This window comes from Pempheris klunzingeri, chromosome 13, assembly GCF_042242105.1.
Source record: "Pempheris klunzingeri isolate RE-2024b chromosome 13, fPemKlu1.hap1, whole genome shotgun sequence".
In the NCBI taxonomy this organism is placed as follows: Eukaryota; Metazoa; Chordata; class Actinopteri; order Acropomatiformes; family Pempheridae; genus Pempheris; species Pempheris klunzingeri.
The window spans coordinates 11,601,619-11,621,952 of NC_092024.1; the positions used below are offsets into that span (position 1 = coordinate 11,601,619).

The 20,334-nt window shown below is 43.4% G+C and overlaps 1 protein-coding gene across 1 annotated transcript in view; it reads left to right on the forward strand.

The window, feature by feature from the left end:
• Positions 1–20,334, forward strand: part of kif26ab (kinesin family member 26Ab) — a 65,331-nt gene that overhangs the window by 13,395 nt on the left and 31,602 nt on the right. The window contains exons 3-4 of the mRNA XM_070842578.1: positions 11,705–12,181; positions 17,808–18,013. Coding sequence (XP_070698679.1) covers positions 11,705–12,181; positions 17,808–18,013 — 683 coding nt within the window. The remainder of the gene's footprint in view (positions 1–11,704; positions 12,182–17,807; positions 18,014–20,334) is intronic.

Genomic DNA, 20,334 nt, shown 5'->3' on the forward strand with positions numbered 1-20,334 from the left:
TAATTATTGACTGTTGAAAAATGATAACCATCTCCTGCTCCGCTCAGCTTAGAGAGTCACTGTGTAAAACTGAGAGTTGTTCTAGTGGAATTCCAAGAGTTGAAAGGCAGAGTTAAGTTTAGTTCTTTATGGAGTCTCTAAAAAAGAAAGAGCTGCTTGCACAAGAATGCTATTGTTAGATTGACCAGATTGCACCAAGCAGGCTTTTCTGTTTTTCCAGAATTTGAGGCCGGAGTGACCACAACTTTTTATCTAGCACTGCTTCGGTCGCCAAGTTTCACCTCATGGAAAATTCAATTTTTTTCTTGTTTGCGATATTTTATGAGTAACTAAAAATGAGACCAGACAGGCAAACATCAGCAATAGCTCCTTCAGCACGTAGTGTCTAGACTGACAGCAGTGGTCTGCTTCAGTCTCCGTGACCCAGATTAAGATATGGCGTGTGCTTGCTGACCGGGGTCGATGTCATCAGCAGAGAGGTCGGAGTTCATTTGTCTTTCTTGACAGACCTTCAGGTGATGTTCCAGTGCTCTGGCAGAGGGCCACACTGATACTGACCTCCATGAGTCGCACAATTAGTTACCCTTTGACCCTTAAGTCCCACAATCAGACCCTGTGCCTGGACTGGGCATGCCTCTGCATCCCCAGACCCACTTTACATATGACTGCGTGTGTGTGTGTGTGTGTGTGCAGCTCTAAAAGGCACAGATGTAAGATGTGATGCAGCCTGACATGATGTAATAGCTCTGAAGTCCTTGTTTCAATCTACTTCATAAAATTAACAATACACAATTTTACACTCCCAATTTAGTGATATATCAGGTTACTCTCTATTCTCCACTCATAAACATATAAAAGATCCATTAGTCTGCATCCATCTGCTGCAGACTGTACAGCCACAGTGTGTTATTTAACTGCTCTTAACTGTGTGTTTCTTGTGCTGTTAAGTGCAATCACATAGCGTCACTCAGGGCTTATGCAGACAGGCAGACTTGGATGACCCTTGAGCCAAATGTGTAAATATCATTGCAGACTCAAACTTTTTATTTTCACTTTGTTTGACATATTCTGCCCTTGCTGTGCAGCTCTGAACACGCAATTCAGAGCCACACTGCAACTTCCTTCAGTTTCTCTCAGGATTGCATGTTACTCTATCAAGATGAATTCCTCAACTCTCCCTGAGCTCTGCTGTGTTGTGACATTTCATATGAGCTGGCAGAAAGAAAGCCCCTGAAGACTGTGAAAAACACAATTCAAGACAAGAACTCAACTCAAACTCAACAAAGCTGCCAACAGCTCCAAGGTTATCTCTTCTTTTCATGATGTGAAATGACAGCAGCAATGTCCTTGTCCGTCCACGTTGGCGTCTGTGACGTGAGAGACAGCTTTGTAAGTTGTTTCTTGTTTTTTGTGTGTCGGCAGTGCTGATAAAAAGCTAGATTGGCAGTCTCCTACAGTTTTCTTGTGTCTCCTTAGACAGTGATTTGTCTGACCTCTTAGTCATGTAGAGGCTTGTTCAAACAAGTGCCTTCACAAATTGGTCTGCTTTCTCCCATGTCAGCTGGAATGTGTTTCAGCATTACTGCTATTAGTCTTTTGACGGCAATGACCGTCTGTCAGTCTGTCAGTCTGTCAGTCTGTCAGTCTGTCAGTTGGTCGGTCAGTACACCGCTTTATTCCAGTCTGAAATATCTGAAACTAATGGGTGGATTGCCATGAAATTTTGTTCAGACGCTCCCAGAGGATTTCCTGTCTGTGATCCCCTGACTTTTTTCTGTTGCACCACCAGTAGGTCAGTGTTTTCACTGTTCATGTGAAATATCCCAATATTACCGGATGGCTTGACACAACATTTGGTACAGACATTCACAGTTCCCAGAAAATGTATCCTGCTGATTTTAGACCATCAGGTCTAAATTTCAATGTGTCAGCAAAACTAATGACAATCCCATCAATTTTGGCTGAACTTTATGTTTTGTGCTAATTAGCAAATGTTAGCATGCTAATGTGCAAAATGCACTAAATATGAGTCGCCAGTGTGCCTAACGACCAACAAACTATGAGAAAAGTCTGTCCTTTCTATTTTTCTCCTCCTCCATTTTTCAGAAAATGTGTGAAAACACTCTGTGTCCCCTTACGATGTCATAAGGGGATCTGTTGATCATGTGACCCCCTCCAGTCCTTCAGCAGGTGGACTGTCCTCATCCACTGAAGACCTCATCAGTCCACCTCACTGTCCTCAATTGCTTTTGCTCTCTAACACCAGCTCTTGGTAACACAAAGACGTTGAGCAACAGCAAAGCACACAGATTGTTCTGTTCTTCTAAAGTGCAGCGTTCAGAAAGAGGCTGAAAAAAGCAGCCATGCAGCAGCAGCCATGTCTGGTGTGACAAAAAATTTTGTTTTTTGAACATTAAACCACGTAAGCCTATTCTAGTGGGATCTTCAAATACATGTATGAAATTAAGAAAGAGCATAACATGGGACCTTTAAGTATGTTAACATTGTCATTGTGAGCATAATAGGATGCCAAAAGGAAGTACGACATCACAGAGCTGCTTTCATGGCTTCAGCTTCACTCTCACTTTGTTCAGTATTATAAGTTGAATGTAGTACATTTAACTTCATTGCAACTTAAAACATTATGCAACGAAGTACAATAAAATGTTAAAACACTTTTTTCACATGAATTAATAAAAGCTAAAAGTGAATACTACGTAGGCATGAAATATTGGCTTTCCGCCCAACCAATCCTCACCAACTCATTTGAATATTAAGCAAAAGGGAGGGAGTTGTTTTTATGTTGTGGGCCATAAGGCCATTTGCAGAATGCCATTGTTCCTAAAAGACAAAGTGGCAAAATGTGCATGTGAAAAAATTTTGATAAGCCAAGCATTTTCTAGGATGGTGAATGAAAATCCTTCAGACTCAGTAAGTGGATTAGTGTGCACTATTCTCCACCGAGATAGTTCAGCCTACTTCCTTATCTCGCTGATGTTCAATTCAATGTGTCTAGACATCTCAATTAGCAAGAAAAAAAAAACAAAAAACAGATAATGGTTAGTGCTTATCTCAGTGTGTTTCAGTACTCTCACCAGCCCTCAATGTCTAGTTCTCATAAACAGACAACAGTTTTCCATTAATACAACCCTTCCTGGCTGAAAGCCTTGAGCTGATGTCTAAATTTCTATTATTAGTGACAATTGTGTTCTCTGAGAAGTCATTGGCATGGTAATGACATCTTTCATGATAAATTAGTATTCTCCCCTCTCGCTGCCGTACCTACACTAGGCTGTTGCACTAGACCGACTCTGCTGCTCGCAACTCTGCTGCTCCATTGTTCTGCCGACATTGTGAGACACAAAGCATGTCACTCTCTGAGATAATGCTCTGCAGACTGGATGGGATAGGGACGCTCAGTGAAGCTCACCTTGGGTGAGGATGATTTGTGCTTTCCTGTATGAACACAGTTAAGGAGCCAAAATAGGGGACAGACCCCTGGCTCGTTCTATAGCACCTGAAGCTTTGTGATGCTAATCAATTAGCTTGTTGCTCACATTTCCGAGCAGTCACATAGGCCGATAAGTGAAAATTGAGATATCTGCCAAATAAATAAGTGGCATGCACAACAATAACCACTCACAGTGCCTCATTGTCTATAGAGTCACTTCATGTGTAGAGAGAGTGGGCAGGAGACTGAAACTCCAACAGAAAACTTGAATATTTATCCATATGGCAGCTTGCCAGCATAATTACTGTATAGTCCATTCCAAGGGGAAAGTGGAGAGAATAATTGTTGTAGGACACTCAACATTTCACCTTGTCATCACTTTCATACCAGTTTATTTTCAAGGAGTGTATGGAACTATGCATTTTTGCACAAAATGTTTGGGATGAAATAACCACATGAAATATGGTCCTTATATATCCATTTGTTTATGTACACAGTAACTGTGCTGCTGAAAAACTATTTACATGTTGATCTAAAAATGATGAATTCTAATCATGTTGATGTGTAGACTGACATTTTTCCATTATGGGATCTGGATAATGTTAATGAAGATGCTGCATGCAATCACTTGTGTTTGAGCATGAGTAACTTCCTTTGCATTTTTCTTTGATAATTAACCATTCGCGTGCACACTTGCATGTCACACTTTACCCACTGTGTGGCTGAGGGAGTCCTGCGACGGAGATTAGCTGCCACATGCTTTAGCAGCAGTTTGTTTTCTCTCTAAATAAACTGCAGGCAACTGGGAGTGCTCCGTTTCTCAGACGAAATGAAACGTCCTCCTGCAGAACAAAGTGCAGTGAATTGAATGCAGCTCTCTTGGTTTGACAGTTCAGACAGAGGAGAGGCAGGTGGCTGTCATCACAGCGTATAGACTGAATAGGCATTTGAAACACAAGTGAAGTAGTGGTTTGGGCTTTTGGAAGGAACTGTTGTATCAGGATCCTCTGCTCTGCAGTGAGTGTTTTAGAGTGGGCTCTTTGACAAAAATAGATCTCTCAACGAGCTCTAGCTCCAGTGGATGGTTGGAACTACTGAATACTGTTTCACTTTCACTCTGCATACTGATGAGGACTTTGTAAATACGTAGAACATCGGTTAAAATTTGATATAGATGCTGTTTTAGCTTTCAAATGCACGTGGTCATATGTTTTTGCCCATGGACCCTTCTGCAAAATAGTAGATACAGGGAGAGGACCACAGTAATCTCTACATGTCTTTAGCTATGAGCTCTGAGAGTGTGCCAGATGATTTTTAACCCTCTTTCCTTCTTCCCTTCCCTTCCACCTACCCCTCCACCCCCCCCCTTTTTCTGCCCTTGCTTTCACCTGCAGTTTACAGCAACACCTGGCTCTTGGCTCTCCAGCTTGCCTGTTGAATTTTTCATTATGTACTCATTTTGGTTCGTTTGCACAGTCAATCCTCTTTGAGGAAAAAGAGAAACTACCCTGAGAGCATCTCTGAGCCAAAAATAAGCCATTCTAATTAGAAGTGCACAATTGTTGGTGCAAGTGTACCAAAATACAATCCTGCGCATCCCAGGTGAGGACGGCATACCAAGTAGCCCTACCGCTGCATGACTTGCTCCAAGAGCTACGGGCAGGGAAATGAAAGTTATTTGAAGTGAAGAAAAATATTTTTCATCAGTCTAATTTGACTTGTGATGCAGCTCAGCATTTTTTGCTATGAAAAGACTCTGGAGGGATGATTGTTGCTTGATTGTTGCTTGAGCATTGCTTCATTTCAGTGAAAACTGTTTTTCATTGAGTTGCTGAGATTATCAGCACAATGATCAGATGTCTTATTAAGACTTCTTTGTGGCAGGTGCTAAAGTCCCTCACCCTCCCACCGGTGAGTCTAGCCTGGACCTCCCTACTGTCTGACCTCGGCCAAAGCCGATGAAAGCTTGACGGATCAGGGGCTGAGATGGTGAAGGCTGCCTTGGGTCCTTAGAGGAGAGACGGGGATGTTGGAAAAGGGGGAGAGGGGGAATGAAGTCTGTCCAAACAGTCTGAAAGGGGCTTGTTTTCTTTATGTGCGTGAGTGAACAGGAAAAGGTAATTAACTGGCCAAGTGGCGAAAGGCTGGAGTGATGGATGGGTGTGGTGTAAAGAGACACACAAACACTCACCCGCACATGCGCATGTTTCACCCATTTCTCCTTCTAATGTAAAGCTTGGTTTGGTGAACCTTTCATGTGATTACGCTTTTATGAAAACATATACATGAGTCTCATTCTGCCTTCCGTAAATGGAGCTACAAGCACTCACACCCTGATAAATGGGTCGACCATATGGAGTGGTGACACACCATTATATGAGGTCATTAATGGTTGCAGGGAGGTTTTGAAAATGAGTGATTACATCTGACTCTATCTATGTTTAACCTGAGGGTCAGCAGGATCTGTGGCCTTTTTATTTTTGATGGACAGCGACATCTGTTTTTATGGATAACAAGAGAAGCTGTTGTCTGCGCTGTTGTGTACAGTGAGCTGTATCACAGTGAAAGTCAGCCCAAAACATCTTATCTAAAAAAAGATCACAACTGTATTTTGTAGTACATATTGTAGACATTATTCAAATGGAAGATTTGATTGACCCTGTAATCGTTCAGGTGGGCCTATCATGTGTTGAAAGTGTCACCAAGGGGTAAAGCCTATTTGCATTTTTTGTCAGCAGTTCACTGACAGTCAAAGGGAGGAAAAGGCTAAATCACACAGGGCAGACAGACATCTGTCTCTGTGAGCTCCACATGAACAGATGCTTAATGCAAGGAGACCTGGCTGTTCATGTAAGGGAATACTGTCTCTCTAAACAAGGTAATCATTTGTTTGATATGAAAATAGGGAAGTTTGTTGATTGTAATGTGTTGTTGACTTTGTAAGTAAGCATTTTCTCTTCAAGATAGTGGCAGAATTAGGTAATACCAGCTAGTCTGTCTCAGAGGAAAGTAATTTTACGATTCGTTCCTGCAAAGAAAAAGTAGAAAAGGTCACGATTTTAAATATCAGTAAAATTGAATATTAAGTATGTTACTTGTTTTTTGGTCTTCCACTATCATTTAACCGTGAGGTTTTCTTGCCGATTACCAACTTTGTTGAGCTTAAAGTCACAGCAGAGTCAGAGAGAAGTAGGAGTTGTGAGAGAGCAGCCCATGAAAAGCAAGAGCAGAATCCATTTTGCTACCGTATCTCTAACAAAAGCATAAACTCAGATAATTGGATAGGAATCTAAATGTAGCCTCTCTCAGACAAAAGCCAAACTTCACAGATGAAATGCAGCAGAGATATGCTATCATTATTTAATGGAATCCCATTGTGCTCCAATAACAACCCCAAAGAGTGACAGAACAGAGTTTTTTTTCATACAGCCAAGGAGGATGAATGAATTCATCACGGTAGTGGTGTATGCTTTTTGTCTGAGGCAGTATTATCAGGTAGGTAATGACAGTGTACTTGTGTTGCTGCAGATACAAGTGCTTTGTCTTATTACAGGTTTGTTTAATCTTGTCAAGTCAGCAAACGGGGGCAAACATCTGTTTGATGTGATTTGGTGAGCCGTCCCTTCTTTGTGCTCTACCAGCGGCGTTCCCACAGAGTTAAATGGCATGCTAGTGTGACATCCTGAGTCATTGTCTTCTCTGCCTCCGAGCAGGCAGTGGTTAAATTTAATGGTCTGTATCCCAGATATCTAATCAGAGTAACAGACCTTCCAGCCCTCCGCTCCTTCAGGGGATCTGAGTTGAGTCAGCTGGCTTGGAGAGCGGGTCAGAGAGGTGGAGGTGGTGGGAATAGTTGAGAAGGAGCAGGGAGAGGAAGGGGATTACGCCACTGGATGTGTTGCTTTTATCCCGGGAATGTAATCTGACTTAATGCCCTGTGCTCACCCAGGGCAAGGCCAGCAGCTGTGCTCGTTTTTCTCCAACTGGGCTGTCGGAATGGGCCGAGCTACCTGTGGGAAAGCAGGCCTGCTGGAAGCTCTCGTCCTCACCCCGGGATCTGGAGTGGGCTCCTGCAGTTTATTGGGGGCCAATCCCTTTGAGACTTGTGGAGACAGTGTGTGGTTAGGGTCAACACCGTCTCAGGACAAGTAAACAGAGGTGGCTCAGTCGCATCCTTACAGAGAGGCAAAGGAATGGAAAGTAAGGAGTTGAAAGGGCATCAGATTTGGCAGCTGCTGTGTGGTCTTGATTTTACAAGAAATGCAGTCATAGGAAGTAGTTAAGAATTGTAATGTGTAAACAGGACTGGCGCTGGTGAGAACAAAGTTAAGTGAGGACAGATATAAAGCAGCGTGGTGTTGTACTGATTCATTTTGAGGAATGTTTCCATCCTGGTAGAATAATAAAAGAGAAACCTGGAAGGGGGAGGAAGGAAAGGAAGAATAACTCTAATCCTAACTTTCAGGAGTTCAACTTTCTTGTGTTTCCATTTACTTAACAGTTACAATTTACACAGAGGACTGAAGGCGGTGAAGGTCTCGTTGCTATAATGCCAGTTCTGGAAGGGTTCTGGGTAAACTGACTGATGTTAGAAATAAGAAAGCATCCCATTTGGCAGAATGGGATCAGATATGAGCTCACAAGCTGCATGCTCCAGTATGTCAGAGCTTTTCTTATCATGTACTTCATGCATGTCCATTCATTTTTGCTTCATTTCTCTTTTTGCCACTGCTGCAGTGTGTCATGGGCAGCTTTGTGTCTGGAAAATATGTGTTAGACTCAACTGGAATAGAAAATATGATTTCTTAGATTTTACTCTCAATGGAGCATGCCTAAAAGTCTCTCGGCTTGCAACGGGCCTCATGCATTTCAAATCACAATGACCTTCCCTTGATTTAAGTCAGCTTGCTATATCTGGCCTGGTGCTCCACTTCAGAGGTGAATGTGGAAACAGTCAAATGACAGTTTCACTTTGTCTGGTTACAGAAAAGCTGTACTGGCAAGACAAGGTAAATGAGGTGTGATTTGAGGAAAATTCCTATGTGTAACTTTGCCCGGTACCGGTTGCACCCTGAGGAGGCATGGGAGAGAAATCATGCACATCTTTCTCCCTGTCCCCTCATCCATAAGTGGTTACGGCTGAGCTTGTTTCCATCAGCCCCTGGGCATGGGCTGTCTGTGATGACACTCTCCATCAAACTAGAGAGACATTCAGTTTGTCGGCTGGCTCTCTCTCCTGCTGCTGCTGCCCTGGTTTTCATCAGAGTTAGTGTGAAGGAAAGAGACAAACTTAGGTCTCAAAGGGCTGCGACAGGCTCATTCCACAGGCAGGGCTTTCTCTCCCCAGTGCACTCTGCAGACCTCCTTTCCATAATAAGGCCATAGCATCTGACTACATTTGTCCCCAGAGTTTAATAAAGATCAGTGCTGACAGGCAGTAAACCAACACAACCACCCACAAGCCTCTAGGCAAGGGCCACAACCCAAGCCTACCTCCTCCCACCTCTCTATCTCTCCCTGTCCTCTTATCCTCACTCGTGCAGTTTGACTCAATAGACCTCGGGTTGAAAACCAAAACCATCTCCCACTTGTACACAACAATGGACAGGGAGTCAGGGCCCTGGAGTAGATCCACGCCTCTCTGCCGATGGGAATGCTTTGAACATTTGGACTGTGTTGATGCTGTGCATCACATACTTCTCTGAAGCAGCGCTACTCTTCACACCCACTCGCACCTGTCAGTAATAGATCATATGGATGATAAAAGAAGCAAAATGGCTTCCGGGTTGGGTGTGCTCATGCATCATATGTTTCATATGTTTCCACTTTACGCTTATGCACAAGCTCTCAAGTAGTCAGCCTGAACATGATAGCACACACATAAGTGTTTAATCTGGCATGTGTTTGTATATGCTTATCAGCAAGCTTTACTGGGCTAAATTTATATTTTTCTACATTCAAACTTTCATTATCTGGGTGATGTGTGAAATATCTGCCAATCTTTTGATATCCTCTTCTCTACCTCTAATGTGTCATATAAAGATGGATACTGTGGCCTTCAGTTTCATCATAGCCACATCATCATCCTCATCATCAGCGCCATCATCCTCATAAGCCTTGTGGCCCTGACCCTTTATTCACTTCAGTGGACACAAAGCCTACAGACAGCTTTACAGGAGAAGCCCGCTCTCTAACCTCCAGAATCCTAACTGAATAGCAGATGGGCTCAGCTTTGTGTGTCTTTTTATTAGCTCCCCTAAATCAACACCTAACAATGCATGGAGAGAGAGAGGGAAATTGATTTCTTCCATCTACCAGTGCCCCGAGGTGGCTAGGGGCTGGTTCGAGGCTAAAGGGTGAGGGGTGATGGAAAGGCGGAGTTGACTGGTTATGACTTGGCTTCAATTTCCTGTCTAGGAAGCACGCACATGAAGCCAGAGCAGACTGTGAAAATAGCAGCCAGTGGTGTTTTCTTATGCTCCGTCTAACATTTCACTCCAATTTGTCATAGACTATTTCATCTTATCCAGCTGAACTATCCTGTCTTGCGCATTAATATGCTGCCTGAGCATAAAAGTAGAGATTGTTCATGTGTCGGGATCCAGCGGCATTAGATATCATATTTTAAAGCTTGATCATACCATCATATTTCTAGTTTAAGCTTCTTATGTTAAATCCATTCCACACTGGGATATACACTAGCATCAACATTCACTTAATGCCATACTGCACTAGATGTGCCGTGCTAGTCATCAGCCAATCAGAGTCTGTCATTCGTGGTGAGATTTATTGGAGTTTCTACATCCTGAGTGTATTTTTTAGTCATGCTTGCATCCTGTCCGTGTCTGCTCATGCGGAAAGCAAGTAGCCAATGTAGGAAATCATTAACCAGAACACTCAGTCAACATCGGGCCAGTCAAGTCACACGCTTATGCACGATTATCCTTTAAGTAAAGTGATGATATGGAGATACTTATCTGTCAGGGTACATCGAGTATAATTCAGCAGATACCACTTTCTGTCTATTTCTTTCCATTGAGAATGTACATAAGATATATGTCCATAGTTTTCTGTAAGGCTGTAGGAAGGTTGTGTGATCATACTATTAATCCAGTAGGTGTTTGCAGGGAAAGGTCATCTAAAAGTATTTGTATTGAGTTGCTTTCATGGGGAGGAGATTTAGAGTCCCTCAGCCTGCCTCTTTGGTCTTTGGATCTATTGGGTTAGCTGTATTAAGTGGCACTGCATTAGGGCAGAGGATTGTTGTTTCCCTGCTGCTTCACTCCTCCTGATCACCTCGGAGGTTCCACGGAGCAAAGGCCTCATAAACATTTATGTATGGGCTGTGGGCTCCTGTCTTAGGCCACGACTCCACTGGGCAGAGGTCTAGTGCCCCTTTATGCCTCTTAAGAGACTCTGTTGTCTGTGTGTGTGTGTGTGTGTGTGTGTGTGTGTGTGTCTGTGTGCGTGTTTCTAGGACACAGAGAAAGTTATGTTCCACCTTCACGTCGGATCTGAATAGTTCTCTGATAGCTCCGTGTGCTTCCGGCTTCCTGGAAGAGGTGTTTATTTCCCATTTGGTGGCTTATCATATCTCTTCCTTCTGGGGCACCTATCATATGTAAATTGTATTGCTTTGGGCACTGAAGTCCCCTCAGCTGTTGTTTTCTTTCCTCCCAAGCAGAGACAGACACCCTAGGGATCCTTCTTAGGGACAAAATAAAAGAACAAAACTTCACTGGACACCGTCTCTAAAAGCAGTAGTAAGATGAAATTGCCGCAGCTCTCTTCTAAGTTATGTAAAATAAATAAAAGGCGCATTTCCCTTTTTTTTGTGCGAGGAATGCTTCTATGGGATCTTCAGTAATCCCTCTAAGCCTTATTTCAGAGTTTTCTCCTCACGTTTGGCTTTTGTTTTTTGGTCTCAACTTCCCAAATAACCACACACATGCCTGGCGAACCTGATCAGCAGTCTTGAATTGCATGCAGGCGAACCATCTCAGTCTAAACAAACAACCATCCCGACTAAAAGGAAGTGGTTAAAGCAGGGAGTGTTAGTCCCGGAGGGCAGTTAGGGACCACACTGCTAGCAGACCACTGATGCGCCCGGAAAATGTGAACAACATATAGAAAATCCTTTCAAGAGAGCAGATGGTGAGATACACTTGAGATGAACTTGCTATATGCTCAGAGTTGTGTATGGGTGTATTGTGTGTGGAGTTAAAGCCCCTCTTGTGTGTGTTTACTCTGCAGGACCCTGGATATGCAACCTTCCTGTTCGAGCAGCTCCAAACACCTGGTAGCCATGAAGGTGGTGTCAGCTGTTGCCAGGTGTGCTCCACACCTCTCCAGCAACTGAGGCAGGAGGCCTTGCAGACGCTCCATGCGCCCATCCTCACCTTCAGCTCAGACATGCCAGCCCTGCCCACCACATCATTTTTACCACAGCCTTCTAGATTCAATGTATCGTCCTCCAGTGTCCATGCAAAACAACTGTCCAAAAGCCAACCAGTCGCACACTCTGTCCTACCCTTGGGGGAGCGCCACAGGGTACCAGGCTGGCCGCAGAGCCCCTCAGCCTCTTCAGGGCCTAAGACCAGTGTCCAGGTTACAGTGGCAGGGGGGCAACTCAGTGGGTCTCTGAGCTCAGTCACCATCCAAACGCAGCAGTACCTCGAGGGCATGTGGAGCATCTCCAGGGTGAACAACTTCCTCCCTCAGCCTAAACCGGTGCGTCATGTGTCTTTTTTCACTTTTATAATACATTTTATGCACTTTTATCCATTTAGAACCACTTCAAGATACTGTAACAGTAGAATTACCTTCAATTCCTTGAGGGCCAAATATCAGACAATAATTGATCATTAAAAGGCCATACTGCTTAAGTGATCAGTTGTAGTTTGGGACCAGCTAGAAATATAAAAGGTAAATGAGACTTGTCATGAGAGAAAGGGAAAATAAATATTCCAAATCAAGAAACATTAATTAGGAAATACTTTGATGAAATCTTGTTTCTTAAAAAGTCCATAATTTATGCTGCAGTGCTCGTCAGGTTCCACATGTTACATTTCAGACATTTAGTCGAGATGCAGCCCTGCAGAGAATTTGTGAGTCAGAACTCTGCAGGAGTGCTGACCTCTCATTCCTCAGTAGTCAAGGACCCTGAGTGATCTGAGATCAGAAGTCATCGCAGCACTAATCTGCTGACCTCCTCCTCAAGGGCATTTCAAATGACCACCCCACAGCGTCACCATAACTCTCTTCTCATGCTGGATAAGACTTGGTGTATGCTTTGTTTGATGTCTGTTTGACCTGGAAAGGTCCAGAGTTTTGTCCTTGATGTCATGGGATTAATCCTGCTTTACCTTTTTTATGACTTTAAATCATTTCTTTGCACGATGACATAGATTTTCATTTCAACATAAGATTTACAGTAAAAGATGTGTGTTTACAGTGATTTTTATGAATCTTAGAGCATATTAATGGTTGTTGATATAAAGAATCAGTCTTTTGCTGATGGGTCTCTTCCTACATTGACGGGGACACCTGGTCTCAGACCCGACTGACAAACCTCTGTGAGATTCTTCACCAGGCAGACAGTGTACAGACCAAACAACATGTGTTAACATCATCGAGCCCTTGCACTTATTTATTTAATATTCCCCATCTCCTGTTCTAACTGCTGTGTTGGTAACTGCTCTCTGTGCAGTGTTATTCCTTCCTTTCTGCTTCAAAATTGAAGACAGATTTTCACTCCTCCCTTTAATGTCAACAAGTGCCTTTAGAGATGGTTTATGGGAGGCCATCAAAAGCTTTTAACTGCATGTACGCAATCTAGGGCAAATCAAATGGCCTGGCGCAGAAAGTAGAGGCTGACTTGTGTTCTCCATCTATGTGTCTAAAAGCAATTAGTGGCCCTTGGAGCTGGGATGAGTTGCTCAATGCCACATAGCTGAGGCTGGGGCCCTCCTTGGACAGAGAGAAATGTCCCTTCAGGACATAAAGTTACAGACACAGCAGAAATGGGTGTTTTTTTTCTCAAGCTTGTTTCTTTCATTAAAACCAGATCCTTCAGAATGACAAAAACCCACACACGTTCTCGAGGATTGGGAGTTATGCCCTGCCGAAAGGCACAAGCTTCAATTCATGATTCCCTCTTGGTTTTTTTATGGGGAAAGCATGCAGTGTTAACAAAGAAGTAGAGATGGACTTTAGACAGATATCCTTCAAAGTGCGTCAAACAGGGAGCCTGGGGCGCTCCCACACACAGCCCATTATAAGGCACCTTGAATTTCCCATTTGGGAAAAGCCTCTGGTTAACATCTGGAATGATGTTTGTGGTCGTTGGAATTGAAACTATCTGGCTCCCTCTTTGTAATTGGCTGACACTGGTTCATGTAAGTGCAGCTGCCTTGAACTGAGCAAATGGCACACAAATAGACTTTTCTGAAACAGCCTGCTGCAGGTCTAGAAACCGATGTGGGTCGGATAGAGTACTAAAAATCTATACTCAAGAAAAAAAAAATTACTTAAGTATAAGTGACCAGTTACCATTTGAGAAACTTATACATGAAAAAAAAAAAAAAAAAAAAGGTTTATAAATTACTCACTGTTGCAGAGTAAATTGCAAGTTGACTCTGGTTCTGTGTTTTACTCCATCATCTTTGCATCGTGGCAAATAGACAGGTGGTGCTTATTTTTCTTCCAGGCAGCCGACAGCTTGGCATCAGCATTCGAGGTGCTTCTCGCAAGCTTTCCCTCCTACACTCAATCCCTGCATTTAGAGCAGAATAGTTGTCATGAAAGGACAAATGGCAAATGTAGAGAAGTAAAAAGTTGATTATTGGTGCAAAAATATACTCAAGTAAGGAGTAGAGCTACAGGTTAAACAAAAAGGAACATGGCAAGCACTCCTAAAAAGGATCTTTTAAACTTGTGCGTTACATTCATTCATACACTCATTACTACCCACCCCTGCAAAACCCCAACATAGATAAGCTGTAACCTTACAATTGCTTAAGTAATTACTGCTTTGAGAGCAGTTAAGGTACTGCAGAAAAACCACATTACAAGCAGTGTTGCGCTACTATTCAAAACAAGAACAAGATTGACCCAAATCTGCCTTTCCTCCTTTGCTCCATAAAATCCACAACCACATGTGCTGTAATCTACAAAGACCAAGTGCTCTTGACCCATGAGGCTTTCCATTATTGGCCCACTGGTTGCCTGCTGCCATGGCCTCCTCCATTGCCACCAATTTGAAGCCCAGCAGATGATCTTGGCTGCTGCTTCTTTGGTGCAGCTGGGCTTGCATGGCAGTGTGCCACAGAGAGTGAGGATGACAAGAGAAGAAAATACAGGCAGGAAAGGGAAGGAAAAATTGCCAGGCTTGCCAAATTAGGAAACAATTTTAAAACTTGGCAATTATATTTTGGTATTGGACATTTTCTGTCAAGAGAGCTAAATGTTCTTTAGTTGCTTTCTCATATGGTAGAACTCCAGTATTGTCAGAAGCCACCTCACTTGATTCCTGTTGGTTACAGAGGCCAGCCGAGCACGACAGCCAGATTAGTGCAAGGCCTATTTCATTTCAGCAGTAATCGTCTGTTGACCGCTTGGGTCAAAGGTCTCGGGGGGGACCGCGTACCCTCAGTGGCTGAGGAGAAGATGGACTGCTGATAGGGTGCTGGTCTACCCTGCTAACTTCAGACTTCACAGGAAGCATTTTCCAGACTCTTTTTCTCTCTTTTGATTCTCTCGCTTTGGCCTCTCCCCCCGTCCTTTTCTGCCTTTTCTTTCCTGTGTTAAAAACCAAGGCAGAGGGATCAGGGAGGGCTGGGGTTAAAGGGTGGAAGGCCAGCTCATTACTGACTCTTGGTGCAAATGGCTGAGCACACATGGCTCCACTGACACAGCCTAATTACCTGACCAGGGGATAGATTGTACTTTTCAGCCAGAATCAGGGCCAGTCCAGGTCCAAGGCTGCAGAGCAGCTTGGTTGAAGGGTTTAAGTCCCCAGTCTTCATACCATGGGGAATATTCTTTGATAAGCACAGTGATGACTGTGTGTGCACCTATATGTGTGTTTGAATTTGTCTTTTACCCATTTTAAGCCCACACCCCAGTCCCATCTATTCCCAGCTGTCCCTGTATGCTCCTGAAATTCAGTGCCACTTGATTTTAAAACTGACTCAATCAGTGGCAGATTTGATGAGCTATACACACCAGCTTCCTGTACGGCTGCGTGTGAAGTGCTCTAGTCTTTCGTGCCAAAGTGTAATGGGTCTACTTCCCTGGTATGCGCAGAGTTCCTAACCTGTCACAGACACCAGCATGGTGTGAGGCTTTCTGCTCTGGTGTCTGCCTGAGAATCTGTATTTGGCTCATTTCAGTTTGCAGCCAGTTTTTCCATGGTGTACTCCTCAAGTCACAACTTAACACACCGCAGCTTGATTCTGACTTAACTTCCATGATGAAGTCTCAAGAGAGCAAAACCAGGCCTCTATAACAAGACTGTGATTCTTAGCTCTGATAACAAGCTCCTAAGGAAGAAATGGGAGACTGGGATTTCATGAAGAACATGCACTGCTGGTCCACAGTTTGACAAATGGTCAGTGAAGCTTTTCTGGGAAAAGATAATGCACTCATGCTGTAATATAGCAACACACTGTACTGTGTGTAAAGTTAACTGTGGTGGCACTGCAGAGCAATGGCTAAGCCTCTCATGTGAATGTCAGAATGTAAGTATGTGCTCACATCCTGATGTATAGCATTCACATGTCAGGCTTGGCATATAAATAGTGCAGCTGTCAGCCTGTGTCGACAAATGGCAGATAATGGAAGGCCGTACACTTCACAAAAAAGATTGTAAAGCATGTTATTTTAGTTGCCAAACATGAATCTAGGGCAAACATTGAGGTGGTAAATATGCAGAGGGCCTGAACTGTGTTTATAATACATAACCTGTCAAATGGCACCGAGGCTGCAACGCTGTGTTGTGCTAAATTCAAGGTTGTTGCTGATTACACAATGTCCATGTGTCAGTGTTATAAATGTTTTTAGGAAAACTTTGGCCTTTATTTATTTAATTTCCAATGCTGAAAAGCGCCAGAACCGGTTCTTGTCAGCTGCTATTGATCATTGTCTTGCAGGATAAACTAAGCGGCTCCAATGAGGATTAACCTTTTGTCAGTATGGTGACTCCAGCTGAAGCATAGTCTCAGAGTTGTCTTTTGGTTTGTATAATTAGCTCTCTGCACTCCTTCAGTTGGACTACAAGCAATCAGTGAACCACTGCAGGCTCCAGCTGAACCTTTATCTCCACTGAGCTACACCAGGTTTAGTTCTAGCCTTAAACAGAAATAGAGCGCTAGAAAGGTTAGTGTACTGGACTAAACATCTGTAGCTCTATGTTAAAAACCTTTGTGCATTGCCAAAAACTAGATCACTGGCACAAAATATTCCATATCAAAATTTTTCTAGATACGTGTTATTGTATAAGCATGGCATATTCATGGATTCAGTGAACAATATACTGTATTTATGTGCCATTTTCTCTTGTGTTTGAGTTTTATAATTATAAAAGGAACAGCCACAGAAAACAAGCAGCTTTTAAAAATCTCATTAATACTTGTTTGTCTTTATCTAACTCTAAACCATACTGTGTTGATGAGGAAACTGGCAGAGCTGTTTGTAGATGCCCTGCCGTAGCACATAATGTAACAAATATGAAAACATACAGGTGGTATACCCAGTGAAGCTTTGGCTTGAGTTACCAGAGCCCCAGGGCTGAAACAGATGCAGCTCACCTCAGCTTACTCCTGCTCAATTACCAAGCTGCCAGGGCTGGATGTGCTCATGCAGGCACATTTTCAATACCTCGTAAAAGCTATGAAACAAGACTCATTTCTAACATTGTTGTTGATTGTTTACCCCCTTCGAAACTCGCTCGTAGATAGTCCAAGTATAACTCAACCTGCAAGCTGGCACGTTTCTCATTGCTGATGAGTAAAGTGCCAGATTAGTCATGGAGGTATAGATATAATCGGGGGCAGAGTAGAAGTAAATCGCTTGTGATTTAATTACTAATTAAATGTAGGTTATCACTTAATTACAGTAGGCTACAGCCAGAGCGACCACAAGAGTGTTGCCAGAATCAATGAATGGTGCAGCATCCTTGCTGTTTGTATGGAGCTCTCTGCTGATACTGCTGACTCTCGCTAACCGGTGCTGGCTGCAGCAGCTGCTTGTCCATCTGTGGCACAGAGGGGGTAATGGAGTGGAAGGAGGGTGGGCAGGAGCAGTAAAACTTGTAAGTGGTGGTTGCGGTCTTATCTCTGTATCTTTGTGTCAACAGGCCCAGGGTTTGATGGGGGAAGCAGACAGGGATGTCACAGCATCGGAGTCCCCGGTTACCACCATGACCACCAGCACCAGTAGCAGCATCGGCCTGACGCCCTGCCGACTGAGGAGCTCCAGCCAACCGGGACTCCCGGCACCCGTCACCAATACATCCACCTCCCCCTCTCCTTCTTCATCTGCAGCAGCCTCCTTCTTCATTAGGTAAGCACTTCCCCCATTCAATCAAATCACACCATGTTTGAGTCTGTCAAAACGCAGATATTAGATTGAGTTGTTGTGGTGTTAAATGAAGTGTTAAGTGTTTGTGTTAGCTTGTGTGCGTACACACCTGCATGCATTCAAGCTCCTGTGTGTTTGTATGTATAGTTGTACATGGAGAGAGCTGTGGAGGAGATGTGCACAGACTCGCCTTCAAATATCTGTCGAAGGTCGTGGTTCATGGTGTTAACTTTCATGTGGGACAGCTATTCCGTAGAGATGTTGTTCTTGCCAAGGTTGACTTATGGCATGCCTTGGGATATGCACCCTCATCAGACTAAATGAACCTTTATTTACAGGCACCAGTGCCCATGAATGGATAATAGAATTGCATAATTCGATATGAAGAGGGAGTGTCTCACGAAGGGGCTTAGGTTAAAGCCGAGTATTGTCCTGAGGTATTTCGTGTTTAGGTTTTTTTTGTTGTTTTGCTTATTCAGCTTGAAACAGCTCTTCTGATTTTGCAGCATTGCAGGACCGTTTATATGTATTTCGGTAAAACCGTTTGGTCCCCTTGTATCTCAGGCTGATGGGGGCTTTTTCAGCACTGCTTGGCTCTGGTTTTGTTGTTGCCCTGGAGAATACTTCATCCTCTCCAGGCGGGTGGATGGCTGGCGCAATGTACTATATTGTCATTGATAGATTCCCTGACAGGCCGGTCAGTGCATACATTTCCTTCTCCTACTCTCCGAGGAGTGCTATGCCATAATGAATGTTGGCAAAAGGGAAGCTTGCTAAGCCTGATGCATAGGACCATTGAAGCTCTGCACCACAGGAGGTGAAGGAACTTGTGGAGTGTGACAGGAAGCCCATGGGGGATCTGTAGAGCTTAGTTTTTCTCCAAGCACCCACAAATGAAGTTTGTCTTGCCAGCTTTCAGGGTCAGAGTCTATCAGTGGAACCATGAGGCCTCTCCTTTGGCTAAGGGGACATTCCAGATCCTCCATTAAATATGCAACTTCCTGCGTATGCCGCTTCCTGTCACAAGCGCAGTAGTCCTGAATAACAGAGAGGTGTGGCCCCCTGCTAGACAGGGTTAATTCCTGACACTGATTTATTAGTTCTCATGTTTTCTTTGGACCTGAGCTCAAAAAGAGTAGCATAGAGAGTTGTGCCGAGCCAGCCACTGTGGGCTGAGCACAGGGAAAAAGAGGGAGGTGGACTTGTTATTTCCCCTGTAGCAGGTTCTGATGGGGTAGAGGGGTTGTAGGTGGAAGTACAGCAAAGGGTTCCACCTTTCATTTCATCCCAATGATAATTTACTGCCAAGAATCTGCTGTTGTACTTGGCCCAGAGAAACACAATGATGATGGGCCATATTTAAACAGCATCACATTCCGCAGATACAGAAAAGGGTGGTGGAGATGCACTATGCTTGATTTGAAGCACACACCCTTTTCCTTACCCTCTGCAGCTGTTGCCTGCAACAGGAATATCATCATCGTCTTGTTGTGTTTGCTTTTTCTATGTCACTGCTGATTGAAATGTAGGGCCCCTAAAGTCAGAACGAATTGGAATCAATCAACAGATTTTCTTGTTTTTGTGCTGCCCTGGGAGCGCTTGAATTGAAAAAGAAAAAAAAAGAAAGTGATGAAACGAGTGTCCTTCATGTTTTAGACTTGATTGAAAACTCATATCTGATTAGTATTCCTTTTTGTTCTCAAAAGATACAATTAGTGGGATGCATGTGTAAATCCTGAGAGCCCAGGATGTAGGAGCAGAATAACCAAACAGCACTTTCTACCCCAATGGAGTGGAGAAGGCTCCTTAGACACTTGTCTGACATTCACTAACACCATTCTACTCAGAGATGAAATTTTAATTAGAATGCAATTAGCCAGAGTCTAGCTGCTCTAGCTAGTCTGCTGCCGAGAGAAAAGAAGAGCGTGATGAACAAAAGCAATTCATTCATTTTTCATTGCAAAACTAAGTCAACCGTTCAACTGTCAAAAAAAAGCATTTAATTTGTTTCATTTAAGATGCCTACTGAGTTGAAAAATCATTTCAGTATATATATCGATTTGATAACTGCAGGTGAGAGCCACATTTTTGAAAATGTCTATGCACAAATAAGTAATGTGTCTCCTAGGAATAATAATTGGTGCCTCCGAATTATGTCATCTTTCATTCAAATAACTTAATTCCTTCAAAACAGGATTAAAGCGTTCACATGTGCTTGTTTTGATTACTCAGTGGTAGAAACACCCATAGTGTTAGCTCAGATTCTTAGCATTAAGTTAATGTATTCATTTCAGTATAAACAT